Below are 22,354 nucleotides of genomic sequence, written 5' to 3'. Positions count from 1 at the left end.
CGTCATTCGGGTCTTTAACGACCCCAGCAAAATAGCCCATTAAGCTCTGTTTGGAGCCTTCTAATGCTTCTTTAGTATATTTAGCTCTAAGTTCTTGAAAATTCCCCCACAAACAAGTGAAACAAGACCTGGGTAAGAACCATGTGGTCCAGTAGTTAAAGAAATGCCAGGGTTTTGCTTTGGCCTCCTGTCAGCTCCCCAGTCTGTTCTCCAAATGAGATATAGAACAGTGTATCAGAGTTTCTTTCAGAATGATGTGTGAGACACTCTTAAAGGTGAAAGTGGGCAATGACCAGAGGTGCCATTGCAGAGGAACACACTCTCACACAGTGGGAGACCAGAGAGACCATTGTGCTATTCCATTCAGGCAGACTTGATTTTTTTTTTTTTTTTTCTGAGACAGGATTTCTCTGTGTAGCCCTGGCTGTCCTGAAGCTCACTTTGTAGACCAGGCTGGCCTCGAACTCAGAAATCCGCCTGCCTTTGCCTCCCAAGTGCTGGGATTAAAGGCATGTGCCACCACGCCTGGCTTTTTTTTTTTTTTTTCCCTATTCTCTGCAACAGACAGCTTTCCTGGGAGGCATTTTCTTGTGCAAGCCCATGGATAGGCTTGTGTGGATTAACTCCTAAGGAAAGATATAATAGTGTGTCCTCATCTTTGCCAGAAAACCTCTGGTGAAGTAGTAATTGATTGGTGTTTTGAACAGTTTAGGATACTGTTATTTTCCAAGGTTAAGTATTCTTTCCTTCTGAGATCTTAACATAGCCTTCCCACCTCGTCCTCTCAGGTGATATTTATCAGTCTAGTCAAGCTGACTATTAAAAGTAACCATCACAGATAAAAAGAAAATGTTTATTTTTTTAAGAAATATGATTTGAAATATTTCTTCAAGTGTACAGATTTTCTTAAATCATATTAGTACAATAAAACTTACTTTCTGATCCATCCGTAAATATATCTTTCAGATATACACCACTCAAGTGTTACAGTGTAGACCATTGCTATCACCATGTTCTCTGTAGAAGTATACAGTAACTTTAACAGCTGACTCTTAACTCATCTTTTTGAAATTTGAATTCTTAAGAATGACAGTTCTTTAACTCATTTGTTTTAAAAACATGCTTGGGTAAAGTGAGAATTCTCTTATTCTCTTTTTGCTGTTCAGATCCATTGTTCCTTGAAGGGCAGAGATGGGTTGTTGCCCATCTCACTTCATGTGTTTACTGGTGAGCAGTTTCTTGTTCCTCCAGCTAATGGGCTGCAGGACCACAGGAGCAGTGTGCTCCAAAATGACTTTTTCTTTGCCCAGATCTGAGAGAGTGAGCCATTCACTTTCAATTCTCCTGAAGAGTTTTAACTGAAATTTCACTGGCCATATTTCATGTGGAAAATTATAGAAATAATCTAGCCCCTCTGCAAGGCCTTGAGGGTGAGGTAGCATTTTTATTGTTTGTTTCTGTTGTTGGTTAGTTAGTTAGTTAGTTAGTTAGTTAGTTAGTGGGGGAAGCTTTGTTCAGGGCAATATGCTTTGTCTGTTTTGTCTTTCTGTTGTCAAGCAAAGTAATATCCCAAGCCAGTAACAACATACTTGGCTGGCTAATAAGATTTTAGGAGTACAGACATTACAATGACTAAAATTATTAGATTTTGTTTTTAAACCTAGTATTAGGAAATGAACCACATGTCATATGTAATCTTGGAAATGACAGAGGTGCATATCCTGAATCGGAGTTGACCTCTCTGCTGAAACAAAGAGTTGTTCATTTGTGCTCCTGTGTTGTTGTTTGCCGGAAGGGGTGGGGTGGGGGGCAGGGTGTCTCATTAGTCCCTGCCTTCAAAGTCTGAACCACTAGTGCTGCAGCCCTGTGGGCAGACAGCAAAGAGAAGAGAAGAGAGAAGAGAAGAGAAGAGAAGAGAAGAGAAGAGAAGAGAAGAGAAGAGAAGAGAAGAGAAGAGAAGAGAAGAGAAGAGAAGATATCTCTAAGCCTTGAGCCCTGAGTTTGCAAAGGTGTTACTCCAGTGCAGTTTTAAGTTTTGTGCCACAGATATCTTCTTGACTTCCAATGACCTAACGAGCACTCTTCTCATTTCAGAACACGTGTGTCAGATAGTTATTAAAATTCGAGTAATTAGTGGTTCACAAATATTCTGTATAGCAACTGTATAGCCAATGCCTAATCATTTTGAATCTTCATGAATATTATATATCGTCAGAAGTCTCCCTTTCCATTTTTTTATTGTTGCAACTTTGTATAAACTGAAGATGCTATTCATAATGTACTCCATCCTAACCAGGGAGATAATAAAGCACACGGCCACTGTCTTCCACTCAGAGGCCGAGGTTGAGATTTTCTCTCCTGAAATCTTATAATGCATCCAGCATTATGCTCTTGGAAGCTGCCTGCTTGTTATTTAGTGCGGTACCAAGTGGCTAACTTCCTGTGTCTTCAGTACTGATATAATGATACAGCCAAACACAAAACAGGCATGAGCAAAGAACTAAACAGAAGTATTACGTGAAAAGTTATACTGTTATGGTGGAAAAAGCAAAAGAATATTGTAAATGGTAAAAGCAGTCTAATGTATGTTAGGTAAACAGGCACAGGCTACAGAGCATCAAAGTCAAAAGGAAGGTTTTCCCTGAGCAGCAACGTGCCTTATAGTGAAGTACCAAAATGAATATTAACAATGAAAATCTAATCATGTTAGAAGTGGACATTTAACAATGTTAATTGGTAAAGTCTTAATGCAATAGAGTAGAATATGATTCTTAAAACTTTATCTGATATTTTCTTGTCATAACATTTTGTATAACATATACCATATAAATTTTCCACTCTATCAGTCCTTAGTGGATTGGCTGACATGCAAGAGACAAGTATCTATTGAAAAAAGTAAATTAAGTAAAAAAAAGTAGTTGGTTTTTAAATCTCCTAAGAGTTCATAGCCATTCTAATACTTGTAGCAGAAATCTTATTTCATGACACCTCTTTTTCTGGTAGCCCATGGCAAATTGTCTGCATTATAGATGAGAACACTAGACTTGAAGAAGGTGGCAGACCTGCCCTAGGGCATAAGACTGTATTTGAAAGAGTTAAGGTTGAAGCCCTTTTTATCTTGGGTTGTTACTCATGGTCTTTCTTTTTGCTACTGCTGTTGATCCCTGCACTGCTTGAGGAGACACTTCATAGTCTACATCTCATAGCAACATTAAGAAGGACATGGGAGCTGGGCTCAGAGAAGCAGGGATCCTGCCACAGGGATTTGACTCTGGAGCTCTACTCTTCACTGGGGGCTTCAAGGGCCTTGTTATGTAGAAACTTGTAGTTTAGCTGAGCTGACAGTTGATCAAAAGCATAGAGAGGTGGTTCTATGTGAATGAGTCATTCATTCATGACACTAGCCAACAGTGGCTCAGTGTCACTTTATCTTCTATATCATTGGCCTGATAATAGCCATAAAGAGATGCAGTGGGAACTGTGTATGCAGAGTACTCTAAAGAGGGTCAGCTGTCCAGCTACAAAGTCAGGAGGCGAAGCCTCTTAATAATGAGTTTATATCCATGTTTTCTTCAAGGTATTTGCAAATGATCAGTATCCAGTGAGCTTCCAGAATGGTTTGCATTTGAGCCAAAGGAGACTTGAATGGCTTGACTGAGGTCACAGGGGCTGATATGCATGCTTGTGCATGGCTCCTGATGCTGGTCTTATATTTCTTTTCCTTTAGCCTTTGAGTTTACTACTGCCTCTATGAATACTGTAATTTGGCCTTTGGAGCAGCAGGTGCTATCATTATTCCAGGCTAACATCATGCAAGACTGGGGGATCTGGAAACAAGTTTAGATGTTGAACAGCTTACACAAGGCCATGCTCAGCTGGCACCAAGTGAAGGTGGGGTGGTAGCATAAGCTGTAATGCTATTCCACTTCTGTTGAGCAGAAAAACCAAACCAACCAAGAAGTCACTAGGATACTTTTTTGCAGGGTTGTTGTTGTTGTTGTTGTTGAGATTCAAATGCAAAAGGGAATAAGCAACAAAGGGACAAAATAAAGGATTGTATGAACCGCAGTTGAGAATTAGAATAGACTGTCGTTGATTGAGGTCCCTTCTATCTGTGATTCACAGTACTTGTTTGCAGTGGATTTATTTCCCTTTAAATGGAGCTCAGTGTTTGTGTCTGAAGGCTCTCAGTAAATGTGGAAGTTACCTTTGGCTTTTTCACTTCTGGAGTGTAGGAACTAGAATAGCCTGAAGCTCTCTTGAACGCATAACGACTTGTTTGAAAATCCTTCTAGCTTTGACTATGAGGCCTTTTTATTTCATCTGAATGCTTGCCTTCAGTGAGTAGAGCAAGACCTGCTGTGGTAGGTCCTGTGTTCCATTTTCCCTCTGTAGAAACAATCAGAGAAATATCCATAAGATTTACCAGCACTACATTGGTGAGCTATGTGGTTTACCTGTGGTCTTCCCCAGAACTCTGCCTGAGGTCCTGAAAATAGCTAACTGCTTCTCAGTGTGCGGCTCACTCTTGACACCAGATTGTGTGTACACTAGCATCTGAACACTACCATCCATTCTTAAACATTGCTCCTCAGTATGCTCACCTGTATCTTAAAGGAGATTAGATTTTACATTTTATTTAGTAGTGAACTCATTTTGCTTTTCTATGCAATATTCAAAATCGAGAAGACAAATCTAATTTAACTTATTTATTATATTATCAGAAGTGACTTCTTTCCTTTTTATAGTAGCGTTTTAAAATTAATAATTGTTCAACAGCATTATTTATAACTTTTGCTATTTCAGAATAGACATTGGGCAAATAGAATAAAGGTTCTAACTTATCTTCCTACTCTAACATACTAAAAATATTTCTTTGTTGAGAATACTTTTTACAAAAATAATGAGGATTACATTACAATGAGATATTTATATCAACAATTTTTAATTCTATGCATATTTTGTAAAACACTGTCAAACTTAAGAATTTTCATTGCAAACTTTTACATAAGTGCAAATTATACTTGATTATATTTGAATCTGGTCTTGGGGGCAATAAAAGTAATTTGGAAATTCTATTCTGCATAGAGGCAGCGTGGGATTGGTGTGTGTTTGCAGGTGATGTTGCAGAGTGACTTCTTAGTTGTAGGTTTATGGCAGTGACAAAAATCTTGGGCTTTCCAGATAGAGATTTGCTTGGCAACGTCTGTTTTTGAAAGGAGAATGTGTTTATCTGTTGAGTCTGCTCACATTTTCCCTCAGACACCACGCGCTTCATCTTCTCCTGCCAGCAGACCCTTCTCTTCTCTTGGATCTTCATTTGGCCTCTCAGTCCACACTGCATTCCTTGCACATGTACATTCTGTTGTTAGTTACAACAGTGAATCCTGTCTTGCTGGAGACTGTGCTCAAGAGGGGACAGTGTTGGGATTGGAGAGCTGAGGATTGCTCAGCAGTTGCAAGTTCTTGCTACTCTTCCTACAGACGACCTACAGCATGGCTCATGGCTATCTGTAGCTCTAGTGCCAGGGATTCACCACCATTGTATAGCCTATGTGGACAACAGGCATGCATGTGAAGGAACCGACACGTGGCCAAAATACCCATACACATAAAATCATCACTAGTACTTTTTAAAAGGACAGTGTCATAATCCTTTATTATTTCTGGATTGTGGTACATTTATAGTCATACTGTTCATGCCTACAGGAGGTCTCTGTTGACTTGGTCCAATTGTCTTGCCTTATAGACAAGGAAAATCAGTTTTAAAATGGCAAGCAGAGTTTCTGCTGCAGGTGGTCCTGTGGCTGAAATCAGACCCACAAGCTAGCTGGTTTGATTGACAGCACTGCTTGGTTTCCATTCTTCTGCCCACCCTTGTGAGGTCAAGTACTTACTGAGATTCCACTAAATATTAGTACCCTAGTGAAATGAACCTGTCTCTGAACCTTTACATTATGGGAAAATGATACTAACACTCCCATACAAACGATGTTATGCTATAATTCTGAGAAACTGGGTAGAGAGATCACCTTGAAACTATAGCTTGTAGGTACTCACTATATCCATATCGATGGATGGATGGGTGGATGGATTGGTTGGTTGACAGACAAACTAGACAGATAGAATTATAGATATAGGTGATAGATAAGATGGATTGATGAAGGGAGGATGGAGTACAAGAGCCCCAGAAACAATGAGAACTTTATGGTCACAGCTCCTTTCATCACTGTGTAGTCTAGAGCTGAGGTTAGCTAAGGCATAATAATTATCATAGAGCAAAACCCTGACAGTCTGTGGTTCAGAGTACACAAAAACCACATGCTTTTTTTTTTTTTTTTGGGAGAGGAAAATAACGCCCAACCTATAAGTGAGTGGTTCTCAACCTGTAGGTTGTGACCCCTTTAGGGGTTAAACAACCATTGGAAAACCCAGATATTTACATTGTGGTTCATAACAATAGCAATATTAAGGTTATGAAGTAGCAACAAACACAGTGTATGGTAGGGGTCACCACACCCTGAGGAACTGTATTAAAGGGTCACAGCATTAGGAAGGTGGAGAAGCACTGCTGTAAGTGGTGACATATGTCATAGCCCCTGGGCAGAAGCTCTTTTTAAAACAACCTTCTGGATAGCCTCAGAAAGACCTCAGGAGGTAGGCTCTACCTCGGATAGGATGCAGAATTCCAGGCTGCTGAAGATGCTGGCAGATTGCCTAAACTGGAACTGAATGAATGCAAACTGAAACTGTAGGGATCTTTAGAGACAGATCCAAGCCAGGGCTTTTCAGTGGCTGCATCCAATTGTCTTGGTCAAAGCAGAACTGACAACAAAGGGGATTTAAGTCTCAAATATGTTGAACTGCCTAAAGTCAAAATCAAAATTAGTTATTATTGAAAAAAGGCCCTTTCTACTTGAAGACTGAGGTCTAGATGGGGTAACATAGATTGCATTTATTAACATTGTTTATGCTTAATACTAGATGAAAGGAATTGGCCATGTTGCAATCATGATAACCATTAACTAACCTCGTTGAGAATTTTTTTTGTACAAAATCAGAATTGTTTCAGTAATTATCGGCCATCTGCCTCCAATTTCCAAATTAATTAGCTATTATATTTGTTTGTTTGCATACTTGTTATATATGTCTAATTTGCACATATCACATTTAGTGGAGCCTATTTTGATTAGTGTTATTAAACAATAGTGTTCTGAAGCCGGGCGGTGGTGACACATGCCTTTAATCCTAGCATTTGGGAGGCAGAGGCAGGCAGGATCTCTGAGTTTGAGGCCAACCTGGTCTACAGAGTCAGATCCTGGACAGCCAGGGCTCCACGAGAAACCCTATCTTGAAAAAAACAAAACCAAAACAAACAAAAAACCAATAGTGTTCTGGCTACTTTGAAGATAAATGAAATTTGTTAATAAAATATAAAACTGTTATTTTAATATTGTTGAAAATTTTGAGTATCTTTGGGTTTTTTGTGCTAAGTATACTGTACTGAAAATAGCAAAGCTCTGCTTGGTTACTAGAAGTATGGAATGGGTTCCTCAACTTGATCATGTAGAGATGGCAGATAGAAATATTTTGAAACATGGAGTATGCCAGACTGGAGAATTACTACAGTTAAATCATCAAATGGTTCTTCTGGTGGTTTTATACCCCGTCGGAAAGTGAGTTGTAGGGCCCACTGTTACTTGAGGACTCTGAGCTGCTGCTGGTAGCAACCCTCAGGCTGAGGACAACATGCAGGTGATTATAACAAGTAGTCAGAGTGGAGGAGGTAGCAACTGTCAACTGTGTTCGTGGTTATGATAAGCAGTTAAAACACAGGCCTGTAGAGCAGGGTACTCCTGCTATCTTGATGAAAGAGCTTTGCTCCTGTTCTTTCTGATAAGCTTTAGCTTCAGATTTCCTTTAGAGGGGATGGTTTAAGGCTGCGTTCTCTCTAAGAAAAAAAATATGAAGACATTATTACAGGCCCGCTTGAAAACCAGTCTATGAAGATATCTCTTGAGTTGTATACAACATAAAGTATGAGTTAAAGACTCAGTAAAGCAATGCAGAGTATTCAAATGGCTGCTGGTTTTGTTTCTTAAACAGGCTCATGCACAATTGGTTCGAGAGGTTGATGTGGAGAAGGTGTCTGCTTTTGAGAATCCATATGTAGATGCAATAAAGAGCTTGTGGAATGATCCTGGAATCCAGGAGTGCTACGACAGACGACGGGAATATCAGTTATCTGACTCTACCAAATAGTGAGTATCTGCACACTAGGCCCGAGAGACTGCTGCTGCTTCACTTCGTGGGAATGCGCTCTGTGGTATTGGTGACCGTGTAATCTGTTGTGTGAATGGTAATCAAACCCATGTTTGTGTGTCAAATCCCTAAGTGTAGGCATAATCCTAAGGTGCTCAGGTCATATTGGGGACAGTATTTCTGTGTGTGTGTGTGTGTGGTGTTGTTGTTTGTTCTTGTTTTGTTTTTTCTTTTTTGGAGATAAGTCATAAGTATCCCAGGCTTGTCCTCCCTGTACCCCTGTCTTCAACGCTGGAGTACTGTGATAGCAGGCATATCACTGTGCCAGTAGGAATCCCAGGGCTTAGACTCCATGCATAGTCGGCAAGTATTCTACCAATTGAGCTGTACCCCAGTTCCAAGAGTATTTCTTTCACTGAGTTTTACTTTAGGAAAAAAAAAGGGGGGTGATCCAAGTGATTTGATTTTAATCACCCTGTTTTCTCCCTCAAATTGCAAGCCAGTGACCCACAAACCTACACACCATTGTATCTTGGGTAGATTTTGTTTTTGTTTTTGTTTTGTTTTGTTTTGTTTCATTGTTGTTGTTGTTGTCTTGTTTTTTTTAACTTGATATAAACCCTGGAACCTCAATTGAGAAAATACCTCCATCAATCATATCAGCCTGTTGGCAAGCCGGTGAGGCATTTTCTTAATTAATGACTAATGTGGGAGGGCCCAGCCCACTGTGGACAATGCCGCCCCTAGAATGATGACCCTGGGGCTGTATTCCTCTGTGGCTTTGCTGCAGTTCCTGCCCTGCTTGAATCTCCACCATTCAGTGAGGGACTGTTACCTGGAAATGTAAGCTGAAATAAACCCTTTCCCTCCCAAGTTGCATTTAGCCATCACAGGAGGGCGATCCTATAGGAAGACCAGCAGTCTCAACTAACCTGGACCCCCAAGATCTCTCAGACACTGAGCCACCAACCAGGCAGCATACACCAGCCAATATGAGGCCCCCAACACATATACAGCAGAGGACTGCCAGGTCTGGACTCTGTGAGAGAAGTCTTACCTAACCCTCAAAAGACTTAAGGCCCCAGGGAGTGGGGAGGTCTGGTAGGGTGGGGGTGGAGGGCTGGGGAACATCCTCTTGGAGACAGGGGAGGGGGCTGTGGGAGGAGGAGGTATGGGATGTGGAACAGTCAGAGGGTGGACCAGGATGGGGATGAAGTCTGGACTGTAAAAAGATTAAATAATAAATAATAATAAAGATAACAAATGAAGTAAAAATTCTGATCTTAGTATTGGATGACATAATACTTAAATAAACTAGAAATTACAAAGAAACATGTGTTTGATCATGGCTTCTGAAAACATAAGATTTCCTAGTTTCTAATTCTTAGACCTTTGTCAACTTTCAAAGAACAATTATTGATAGATGGGGTTTTTTTTTTTTTTTGAAGGAAAACTATGAGTTTTAATTTTACATGCATTCCAGAATTATTGTGTGAACTGCCAGTTAATTTCATGTACCTGGGCATGATTTGCATCCAAGAGAGATCTGTTAATTCTGTCTTCAAATGTCCATAACAGAAATGAAGTTCCCCATGGGATTAATATAATCACTGTAGCCAGGAATCTAGATAGCTAAGATCGGAAACAAAAAGTGGGTTGTGTTTGTTTTGGGTTATTTAGTTATCTAGCCAGATTTCCATCTACATTAATTATGTTAATATGCCATTCCTCTCTTACTTTGGTTCTGGTCAGACACAAGAAAGGGTGGGAAATATTTCTCATCCTAAAGCCTGTCCCTATCCTAGAACAACCTAGTGGACAAGAGTGGACTTCAGAGCAAACTGAGGGGCCTAGTGGCTGATGGATGTCCCTTGGTAATGCCTGGAAGGTCCAGGGGTTATACATTCTCCTTACAGTGAAGTTACATTTCTGTCTTTCTAGACATTTGCATAAGACACGTCGTTACGGTTCAGCCATAGAAATGTTGCCTGAATAAAGTCCTTTGATATTATCTGCTGAGTTTGAGTCATGTAATTCCAGACTTGACAGCAGGATTCCGTCTGTCCTTTTTAGCATGCGCTCCAGTATGTGCAGTCATCTGACGTGTGTGTTGTTACTGTCTGTTCTTCCCACCCCATCCTTCTTCCACATCGCCCTTCTGGTTCTGGATCTGTTACTTTCTGCCGACCTTCTTCACCCTTCCACCGGCCCTGCCCACTCCCTTCCCTCCCTCCTCATTCCCTAGTTGCAAGTCACTGTAAGCTGAGTACATAGATAGAAAAACGTGTATTCATTTCTTGTCTGTTGCAAATCCTGCCTCCTCTACCTTTGACCAGCTGTCTGTCTTTTACTTCCTGCCTCCTCTTTCCTTCTGTTTCCTTTGCCATTTCAGATTTCATCAGTGCCCCATGTTGAGCTGTTTATCCACCTCCCTCTTCCTGTCCGTTATGTCTCACCCTCCTGTTGTTTGCTCCTCCACCCTCACTGTGACTCTCTTCTCTGCCTCTCCTTTAACTCCCTTCTGCCCTGCACTTTGCTAGCAGGATCCTGTTTCAAAGTAACGCACCATGGCTCTGTCCTTCCCTCCTCTCCTTCTTCTTCCCTCTCTCTCCCTTCCTTCTTTCTTTTTCTAGGACTACAGATTGAACCTAGAACCTTCTGCATTTGCAGCAAGTGCTCTCTACACTGAGCAGAAGCCAGCCTCTGTTCATGCTTATTTTATACACTATCTCTTCCCCTTTCTTACTTCTCTTTTTTTTTCTTTAGCCATCAGTTATAATTATTCTGCCTATAGAGAGGACTTGATAGCAGGGAGTCAAAACTCCAATATCTTAGGTGTCCACCACAGAGTTAAGTATCCACCAGAGTGTGGCTGTCCATGAAGAAGTTAATCTGTTGTGTCCCCCACCCCCCGCCCCCGGGGTAAACTAATAAACAAATGAAATGTTCCTTTTGCACGAAACTTAATCTTCCATGGAAATGCTCTTGAGACAGCCTCTGTCATCTCTCATGAAAGTATCTCAGGAAGATTTGTGGATTCTGAGACTTGTACCCATTACTTAATAGGGAATTTGCATATTACTGTAATGTTTGTTTAGGCCAAGAGCTGTCCTGGGCAGTCTTTCCACCTTAGAACACCATCACCTTAGAATTCTGCCAGCGTAAACTGAGTTTAGCATAGAATCTGACCTGCTGGTTTGACAGAGATGATGCTTGTGCCCTTTGGCACAAGCTGATTGAAGTCCCCTAACTGATTGTCCTTTACATACTCCGGCTTTTCTATAGTTCGGGGATAAGCTGACTTCCTAAGTTGCATTTATGTGAATGTATATACTTAGTTATTTTAGATGATGTTTTTGTGGAAATAACAAATTATAACATCTGGTATAATTTCATTATATATATCTTGTTTTTAAAAAATTACATTTTTCTAAATAGATGCCCATAAATTATGCCTAAAGCCAGTGAGTTCAAGTTCGGATTCCCTGGGTTCTTCCAAAATGTCATTCAGATGTGGTTAATTTTAGGACTGCGTATTTCATCTGGCAACTGTGTCTCTTACAGCTTTTCTACCTACTAAAGAGACCCGTTTTAGATTTCATTGGCATGCTGTAGAGTGGCCTGGATTTCCTGATTTATCCTTTGTACAGTTTAGCTTGCTTCTTTCTCACAGGATTTATTATATACCGGAAGTTAAGATTCAGACTCAAGGTGAGCAGTGTAATGGAATGCATTTTAAGTGATGTCATAGTCTTACACTGTCAGCTTTCACTTTGTCCTTTTATGTCAATTCATAACCCTTGCTGGTTAATAATCTCAAAAGGATTTGTAATATAGTCGTGGTACTAATAGAAATAATAATAATAGTTGTTGTTATTGTTGAGGCAGGTTCTGGAAGTTTTGTGTAGATCAGGCTATCCTCCAACTCAGGGAGATCCGCTTGCCCCTGCCTTTTGGGATTAAAGACATGTGTTACCACGCTCGGGCTACTTACTACACATGTCACTTGCTCTGCTCTGCTCTGCTCTGCTCTGCTCTGCTCTGCTCTGCTCTGCTCTGCTCTGCTCTGCTCTGCTCTGAGGTAGCTTTGCTACTCAACAGATGCTTTTGATTACCCTGAAATACATCTCTCCTACTGGAAAGCTGTGTGTATTCTAATCTTCCATGAAAAACCAGTAATTTTCTGCAAGTACTAAATAAGATAGTAACTGGGTCACTTATTATCCAAACCAGGCTACCTTTAGAAGGAATAACTAGCTGCTGTGCTGACAAAGCAAATGTAAACTGCTGTAGGCAGGCATGTGGCTTCTGCTAACTAGAGGATACCTAAGGGGTTAGTTGGTGGGTGTCCTTCCTTCTACTTCTGTGGAAGTCTTTTTTTTTTTTTTTTTTTTTTGCTTGTTTAAGGAGAACATAGGTGACTCCTGGTAGCTGTTTAAGGTAGGTCTATAGACACTGTAAATCCCTGGCTTATTTTCACCCCTTTCTGGGAAACCCATTGCAGGATTATTGCTACACCAGTGTCTGGGTACCCGGGTGACCTGCTCATCTTGCCTAGGGGAGGGATGGTGGTGAGAATTCATGCCATCTTCTTCCTCATCTATGTTCTGGACACTCTACTTTTTTTTTTTTTAAGCCAGGTAGCCTTTCCAACAGAAATAGGCTGTTAGATATCACATCCTGGTGTTGTCCTAGCAACCACAAGGATACAGGTTCCATAAGCCCTGCTCTGGTAGTCTTCATAGAATGTAAGGAGCCCTGATGTGTTTGAGATCATTGTCCCTTGTTTTCTTCTTTGGTATATGTTCCTGCTGCACCTTGTCTCCTTTTCTTTCAGTGGGTCTTTGCTTTTGCCTTTATATTGGCTGTTCTCCTGTTAGAAAATATGTAAATCTCAGATTTCTCACTATGTGAGAATCAGGATGTGCTGTAAACATTTGCTAAGAGGTTGGGATGCAATCACTTTCTCCCTAGAATGCTTCTGGATATGAGACGCCATGCAAGCCACATGCCAGCAATCCTGGAAGTAGAGACCAAGCAGGATCTTCTCCTTTCTATCTGATGAGCTCATGTTCACCCTTGAAGACCCAACTAGGAGTCACCCTTTCTGAATATCTAACCTGGTACCAAATACCATGTCACCCGTCCTAGCTCCTTGTACATATGTCTGTGTGTTCTCAGAACACTCATCTCTATTTTCAGTACCTGACAATGACTGCTAACATTGGGCCATCACATCACTAATTTCTGTTTTCAACCACTTTCACACATACTCTTCTGGCAGCTACTGATGGACTTGGAAGCTGAAGGGCTGGGACATATAAGCTAATTTTCCCTGTTGTTTTTAAAGGTCTCAGATCTCAAAGGTTCTAATCAAAACAACAGTAGTTACTGTTTACTAAACACTTGGTCTGTTACACTCTGTGCTTAGTCATTTCATGTATTATTCTGTCTCATTCTCAAAGCTGCAAACAGTGGAATTATAAGTATTTTTTATCATTTCCTTATAAAAGAAAAACTGAGGTCCCAGGAAGACCAAGAAACCTGCTCAGGGTCACATTGTAATAAATGGTAGGAATCTGAGTTGAGATCAGATTTTCTTGTTCTAGAACCCATAGCCACTATGAAATAACAGTTTCACAGGGGGTGGGTGGAAGACGGATGGAAGACAATGTACAGATAGGCATTTGACAGTTGTTAGACACATGCATCGTTCATATGCTACTAGATGAATATCACTGATTGAGCGCTTTATAAATCATTCCATGTGATATAAATTATTGATGTTTACTGGTGATGTCTCAAGTAGTTTCATAATATAAGGTTAAGAAGGAAGAAATGCATCAAGCTTACTAGAAAATGATCCTGGAGAATTATGATCTTTCTCATTAAAACATGGTCATGTGCCAGGCAGTGGTGGCGCACGCCTTTAATCCCAGCACTTGGAAGGTAGAGGCAGGCAGATTTCTGAGTTCAAGGCTAGCCTGGTCTACAGAGTGAGTTCCAGGACAGCCAGGGCTATACAGAGAAACCCTGTCTCCAAAACAAAAAACAAAACACAAAAAAACGACAACAACAACAACAAACATGGTCATGTTTCGCTAAGTCCCTGTTGTTTGTGCTAACGTGGACTAGGTCTAAACCGTGGATAGTGGAATACTATGTGTAAGCTTTAGTCGGCACTCTGGTGTATGTTGCAGGGGAGTTGTTTGGTTTTAGATTTCTGAGATAGGATTTTGTAGCTGGTCTTTGGCTACTTTGGGGGTTCTTTCTTCCACCCTTTACACTAACACTAAATAAGAGAGAGAGAAAAGAAGGAAAGAGAAGAAAGAATAGAGATCCCTGAATAAAGGCAGGGATCAGAAAGGCAATGCTGTTCTCGTTGTTATCATTAGGCTACTTCCTGTTGATGGGGGCAAGTTTCATCTTTGCCATCAGGGTATCTCATTTCTTCTTCTTTGCACACAATTACTTAACAAACCACAATCAACAACAACCAACCAACAACTCACCTCACCTCACCCTGGGCCTTAGCATTTATACACCCTCTGAAAAGTCCCCAGAAATCCAAATGTCACACAGTCACAAAAACTGTTTGTAGCTGGCAAACTCATGCCCCTGCTAGAGCCCAAGGTGGATTACAGCCAGCAGCTGCAGACAGTCTGAAGCAGCCCTATATCCCACGCCTGGACTAAAATGAAAATATATTCTTACAATATTTCTGTTTTTTTTTTTTAACCCAAACCTCCAAAATTGTCATGACAGGTTTTCTCTGAGTAGCCCAGGTTGTCCCAGAACTCATTCTGCAAACCAGGCTGTCCTTGAACTCAGATCTTCCTGACTTTGCCTTCTGAGGGCTGGGAATAAAGGTCTATGCTACCACCCCCTGGCTTAATCTACAGCCCCCACCCCTTCCCCATTCATCTTCCCTTCCACCCAGTCACTTCACAGGAGCTGACTAAGGACATCATAACCGTTATAATAATACACTTACAGCACAAGGGCAAGTAGCAGTGGGAGAAATGAAGAGATGAGAAATTTCAGAAAATGGGTAAACACTTTAGATAGGTTTGAAAATGGTCTTAATTTGGTGCATTCTTCAGTTTTACAGAATAAGCTGATCAAAAGCACTATAAGATTATGGAGAATTTTGTAGATTATTTTACTGACATTTTCATTATTGATAAAAACCCTGAAGGCTCTGAGTATCTTTAGAAAAAGAGCACAATAAGCAGATGGCTGTAGGTTTTCTTTTCTTTTCTTTTCTTTTCTTTTCTTTTTTTTTTTTTTTTTTTTTTTGGTCTGGGGTTCACTACCTGCTTTAATATTTTGAGGCATCAGGTCAAATGAGCCCACTTTCGACAGTACCAAAAGTTCCCTGACAATAGCCACAGGACATAAATCTCAAACACATTGAAGTATAGGGGAAAATCCTCACACTAACACTGCTTGCTGCATCTGGGTTTGCCTCATCTTCTTTTACAGAGTCCCCTCTAGAGAGGTCGGACAACTTTGAAAGTCTCCGTGGAGTCCATAGTCATAGTGCATGAGCAGACTTGCTCTTTGGCACACATCAGCTGGATTTGGTTTTGATTGTGACCCTGAACCAATATATCATCTTATTATTGGATTGATTTTAAAATGCAAAAGGAATTTCAGAAATGGGACAGTCCATCAGTTGTCTTAAAGCCAAAAATTATTGAATAGAAGTCCCTTTCTAAGAAGTCACGGAGTCACTGAGCAGTGATGGTGCATGCCTTTAATCTCAGCACTCGGGAGGCAGAGACAGGTGGATTTCTGAGTTCGAGGCCAGCCTGGTCTACAGAGTGAGTTCCAGGACAGACAGGGCTACACAGAGAAACCCTGTCACGGAAAAAAAAAAAAAAAAAAAAAAAAAAAAAGAAGAAGTCACTGAGTCATTTTTTTGAACTTTGTACCCCTGGGGTGTGATGTGACTCTCCTGGCCACCCTGATTTACCTCCTTTTGAGGAAGGAAACAGCATGGTATGATGAGCCTCTTGTGCAAACACCAAGTAGTAGGAGCAGTTACCCTGGTGCTCATCAGAGCACTCCCACAGTGTTCATTCTGTAGCTGGAAGTAGTAACTTCAGCCTCACACTCCTCCAGCATGCTGAGTGATATCTAATGCTTAAACTCATTTCTAATATTTGAGTATCTTTGATTCCATTATACTGTAGACTGTCTGCTGTCGCATAACTGCCCCTTAATAGTTGCGGTTCCTCACTGTCTCCTCCACAGACTCTACACGGAAAGATGATGTTCTGAGCTAAAATCTTTAGTGTTGTCACTGCATAGTGAGAATGAACAGCCTGCAGGAATATTCAGCCTTCTGTGTATTTTTATAAAATTTGATTAGATCATAACTGCACGCATTCATATGTACATGTCTGTAGCTGCTTTGGCACCTAATTGGCAAAGTTAGGTCATTAAAACAGTGACCATATGGATCTCAAAGCCTGAAATGCTCACACATCCATACATAGTTGGAAATCCTTCTATAGGACAATGAATGTTGATAGACAGCTTGCATGCTGCTTTTATGACGTAGATGGAATTCTGTGAAGACTGGTGTTCTGAATTAACACAGAAGTAAGTTTTAGAGTGTTGAGAAAATAGTTGGCTTTTGTTCCTTCAGCTTTGTCCAGAAACATTGCGTGGCACCCTGAGGCCTGATGAGCAGTGAGTCACAGAGCTCTGGATTGAATGCCCCACCCCCACCCCCAGCAGTGCCTGTACTACCAGCACAGAGTGTCTAGTACTAAAGATGAGGTAAATGGCCAGAAATGTTCAGTAGTTTCTTTGGCCTTTGAGAATGAGAGCTGTTTTCTGCCCCATCTTCATGTCTAGTGCTTGACTGGAGGTGGCTAAGAAGACTGTAATTGGGTTAGCATTCAGTAGGAAAGATTTGATTTTGTAAGATAAAACATGCTCCCAACTTGTGACAGCCCTGCCCTCAGCATAGATGAACAATCTAGGAGCCTTGCTTTCTTCAAGGGATCCTCAGAGTCTTTGAACCTCCTTCCTTTTTGGCTCACTGCCTATTTAGCAGCCTTCGTACCTGACTGGCTGACTCTGATAATCTTGGTCATTATTACTGTATCAATTTAAGACAGTAAACTGAAAGGCTAGTGGGATTGTTTGATGGTTAACAGCACTTAGAGTTTTTGCAGAGGACTCAGGTTAAGTTTCCCATATGGTGACTCACAGCAATATGTAGTAACTCAGGTTCTTGGGGATCCACTGCCCTCTTCTGGCTTCCGAATATGTGCAGGCAAAACAATTCTTTACATAAATAAATCAATAAATGAATAAATCAGTAGGTTCAATGTTGTCTTGTTATATGTTAAGTCAAATTAGGATGGCCCATCCATCAATCTCTGGACATGATCATCATGCTTGAATGTCAGGGCCTGGTGCTACAGAGTAAACCTCTAAGTTAAACTAATGGCCTTAGGAAATTGGCTTGTTTAGAGTTAGCTCTCAGCTGTGGTCAGTGGGACTTCTCATAGGCCCATTGTTCTATCACCAGTGGGTATGTGCAGTACAGCTGTACTCGTTGCTGCAGTACCACCTCCTTTAGGAAGGCATTTAGGTCTTTTATTGTTTGGTTCATTCCCACTTTCAAAGAAGTTATTCTCCATGGACTTTGATTAAAAGGTACTAGTTGAAAAACTAAGAAAATTCTGTGCCATTTCTGATTTCTTTACTCTTATTTCTTCTCTTTTCTGCCTCTAGCATCTCCCACCCTTTTGTGCACATAATTCCCTAGTGACTGCAGTTCATGATCACCTATCCTTTCTTATTGCATTCTTAGTTAGCAGGTTACACTTGGGTACTTAATTGTTTCTTAATTGATTCATCTGTACTATCTTTGCTTCCCAAGTAGTCTGACATCCCTAAGGCAAAGAAGTATATTTTAATGTATTTTCATACCAGTTCCTTGTGCCAGCCACCAACCCCCATCAAAGACACTCGGAATTAGAATTTAACATGATACATTCTCATTAAACAGGTATATGTTAGCTGAATTAAGCACAGTCACTGCACAGCAAGGCAGATAAGAAGCAACATTCTATTGTTTCTTGGTGTTTCAGAATTGGGTCAGAATTAATCAACACCCTTGAAAGCTGTCTTACAAGAAAATAAATTAGAAAAACTCAGTAGGGGAACTGAGGGCCTCTTTTACCTTCCTCTGTCTCTCTCTTTGGATTTTGTTGCTTCCTTTTGTTTCCTATTTAAGAGACAGTCCATTTGTGTTGCACCAGTACCTCAGGCTCCCTGCCACAAACAATCCTGCCTTAGCTCCCCTCTCCCCACCCCAGTAGTAAGGGCTATAGGCATGCATTGTTGCGCCTAGCTGTGTGTGTATCTAATACAGGCTTTATCTATTTCTTTGTGCAATATAGTTGTGGATCTGTTGCTCTTGGCCTTGTCCTGGACTCAACACTGAGGTCTGCCTGGCACACAGAGAGTTGCTCGGTCCCACTGGTCTCTTTGATAATCATTGTGAACAGTAATCTGTATATAGAATTAATATGTTGAGTCTCTTTCCTAAATGCTAAGTTCTTTTCAGGATACTTGCTAAGTTCTTTTCAGGATATTTGCTAAGGGGAAAAAATACTTTGTGAATTGTTGTAGTTCTTTTGTCAAAGACAGTGGGGACCCATTCTCCCTTCCGTTTCTCTTTACTGTGGAGATTACTCTCCCAAGACACATTCTGAAGAATCGGGATCCATAACACTACTCTGTGGTCTTTGCCTTGCACTTGGGATTTCCTATGAAAGGCAAGCAACGTTATGTCCAAAACTACCCGTAATAAATGCTACCGGTCACTGAGCACCAGCCGTGAGGAACGCTTACTTCCCTTTTACCCAGTGAGTTCACTTGAGATGGGAGTGCTTGTGTAATGAGTAACTGCGTTCAGCTAACAAGCTGAACCAGATTCCTGGCCAATCAGATCAGAAGGAGGAGGGCCACTCCATCCCGGCCTTCAGACCTCACTTTGAACCTTGTCTTAGGGTAGTAGTTTTCAGAACTGTCACTAAACCATTTTTTAAAGGTCTAACAATGTTTCAGTGGTTTGGTTTTTCGTTTTTTTTTTTTTTTTAAACTCTTTTTCTCTGGAATTTTGTGCTCATCCAGCTCTGGATAGAGCTGTATCTGGGCTTCTTCCTTGCCTTCGCTGCTTTCTGACAGTCAGATAGGATCTCATGGCATGATCTAGCTTTCTACTCCCAAGGGACTGGGCCTCTCACAATGAGGTCTTGTTAATTTTTTTAATGAAGGCGACCTAGTTTTTGTAACCTTCTTTTTAATAATTAAAAATATGAAGCCTAGCCAGCATCATTTTTCTGTGCCACAATTTTATCTTCATATTGAACTTGAACTGCAAATCTGTAACATGGCAGCCTTGCCATGGAGACACTTAATAGGGGTTAAAATCCCCCAGTGCCAAATATTCGCCCAGTGAGCATGCTGTTAATGCCACAAGGCACTGTTTTATCTTGTGTTTAGCTGGGTTTGCACCACATGCCAGAAACTTCTTTTCATACTTACTACCCACAGGTCCTTTTTTCTTAATGGTGTACTTGCTAAGGTCTGTCTATATGCCTCTAACTTTTTCCTTAAAACTTTTTTTTTTTTAAAAAAAGCTAGTTCACTTATATGTTGCCAAATCTTATTCTGGGTTGCTTTCATTTAAAACTGGGAGGGACAATTGAGTTGTTCAAAGTTACTCTTATGGTCACAGTAGCTCAAATTTGCTATGGACAGACTATCATTAAAATTAATGATCCCTTAGAATCATATTCAAAGCAAAAAAAAAGAGTCAAATTTAATTTGATTTGGTCATATTATTTTAGCGAAGTCTCAGCTTTACTCTTTACTTTTAATAATTCAAAGCATGGTTATAGCTCCTTTTTCTAAACTTAAAACGTATTGTTTGCAGCAAGAGATGGTCCTGAAGTCAATTGTGACAAGAAAGCAAGCCAATGGGCGTGATTGCCTTCATCCACTCATGTATGCAAACATGCTACAGGGAGATGTTTGGGGATTATTACTTGGAATTTTATGATGACTTAATCCAAATAAAATCTTGGGCAAACTTCTTGTATAGCCCATGAATTTATCCAAGAACTTTCATATCTTTCGCTTCTACCATAAAACTACAAGTCCAATGTGCCATTCAACTCCAGGTGACTCTGTGTTTTGTTGTGGTAGAGGAACTGTCAGATTACTATAGATCTTTCTTTGCCCTCCCTTCCTTTTACTGAAAACCAACAGAACCCTATATAACTTTGCTCCATTCAGGAGCTTCTCTCAGGAATGTCTGTTGATCGGTTCAGCCTCCTCAGTTGTCACTGGACTGGATAGAAAGCCAGGGTAGAAGCTGTACCCTGATGAGTGTGCTCGTACCAGTTACATCATCCCATGGCCAGGACTGAAGTCAGGAAGCATATCTCTAAATGAAGTTAAACCAGTGCTGCCCTTCCTCTGTTGTATTGAAATTTGTCAGTCATTTTAATTCAGAATTTAGTTTTTACATAATGCAGGCGAGCTATATCCCAGAAGTGTAATTACATAAGGATGGATAGCTAACAGCCCCTTGGCTCCTGGGTTGGTTCCTAAGGAATATTACTTGCCTAGCCATTGCGCATTTTTCATGAAATAGTTTTCATTTGAGCAACACACTGAGCATCTGTTCAGTGGCTCCCTGCTGAGTGCTGGTAATATAGCCACAGAAAAAGCTAGTCATGGACCCTGACCACTGAATCTGAGAGCATGTGGAAGAAGGCTAAATATGTTTAATTAACAAGTACCAAATTATTTGGTGTCTCAATATAGCAAAAAGTCATCAAAGGCCTATAAGATAGGAGTAAAGAGGGCTTAAACAGGCAAACCCACGTTTTCTAAAGCACTCTTAGATGTGGCTTATCTCTCAGATAATTAAGTCCCATGTATACCATGACTTCTTCCTGTCTCTGACATCAAGGAAAGATCTTCTGCCAGCTACCTTTTACACATGCATTGCCTTGGCAATGTGCCTGTGCCATCACCATAGCAACACTCTCAGAATGACCTCAGCAGCCACTCAGAGTCAGTCTTACAAAACAAATTATGTCTATAATTAACTCTCTGAATTTACTCTGTAATATAAATTTGCTTAAGCCCTGGTGCTTCTTTTTAAAAGGTTAAATGAATGGAATAATACAACAGGAACCCACCCACCCCCCATTTTCCATCAGTTTTGCTGAGAATATGAAGTATTTCAGTGGAAAATAAAGAGATTAGAGATTACTTTATTCCATCCAAAATGTGGCAGGCACAAATGAGGAGGGTATACTTAGTACACTAGAAACCCCACTTCTGGGGCTACAAAGTAACTCCCCTCCCCCAAGCCAATATAAAGTACAAAACTGCCCGGAGCTCTCCTGAGTCCTGCTTGCCAAGCCATGGTGGGACATGGGACACCTGAGCTGGGGCATGCAGGCACAAGCTGCCCACAGTGGCCTTTCCTGAGCAGTGAGAGATACAGTTCTCAGTTGTCTTTTCTTTTCTGCTTCACAAATTGTGTCTTCAGTATTTCACCTTCTGAGCCATTCCATAGAAAAACAATTATATAGACAGACTGTGCCTCTTTTGTTTGGTTGGTGAGTTTGTTTTGATTTTGTGTTGCTTTTATTTGGAGGGGGTGTTGGGGATGGTTGGTGTTGGATGTAGGTGTTATATGCTGCAACTAGTAGAAACAGATACTATTCAGCCTTTCCCTTTTGCTAAACTACAGTAATTTGGCTTTCTACCTCAAATGAAGTGAGCCTTTTCCTTCCCCATCCAACGGAGACAAAGCCAGACTATCCAGCAAGATTATCCTTACTTTTAACTTAATCAGAAATATATGGAACATTTTTTAAAATTACTTATTTTATGTGTATGAGTTTTTTGTCTGCATGTATGTCTGTGCACCATGTACAAGCCTAGTACTGACAACATGACAGAGGAGGGCATCAAGATCCCCTGGAAGTGGAGCTAGATAGAGATAGTTATGAGCTGCTATGTAGATACAGTGACTTGA

General features: G+C 40.7%; 1 protein-coding gene across 1 annotated transcript in view; it reads left to right on the top strand.

The window, feature by feature from the left end:
• LOC110285306 (guanine nucleotide-binding protein G(q) subunit alpha) overlaps positions 1 to 22,354 on the top strand; it is a 252,470-nt gene that overhangs the window by 176,786 nt on the left and 53,330 nt on the right. Inside the window, exon 3 of the mRNA XM_021151368.3 lies at positions 8,107 to 8,261. Coding sequence (XP_021007027.2) covers positions 8,107 to 8,261 — 155 coding nt within the window. The remainder of the gene's footprint in view (positions 1 to 8,106; positions 8,262 to 22,354) is intronic.

Source organism: Mus caroli, unplaced genomic scaffold (assembly GCF_978045245.1).
Source record: "Mus caroli unplaced genomic scaffold, Mus_caroli_1 scaffold_20, whole genome shotgun sequence".
NCBI classification, from domain to species: domain Eukaryota; kingdom Metazoa; phylum Chordata; class Mammalia; order Rodentia; family Muridae; genus Mus; species Mus caroli.
This window is presented reverse-complemented; position numbering and strand designations above follow the sequence as displayed.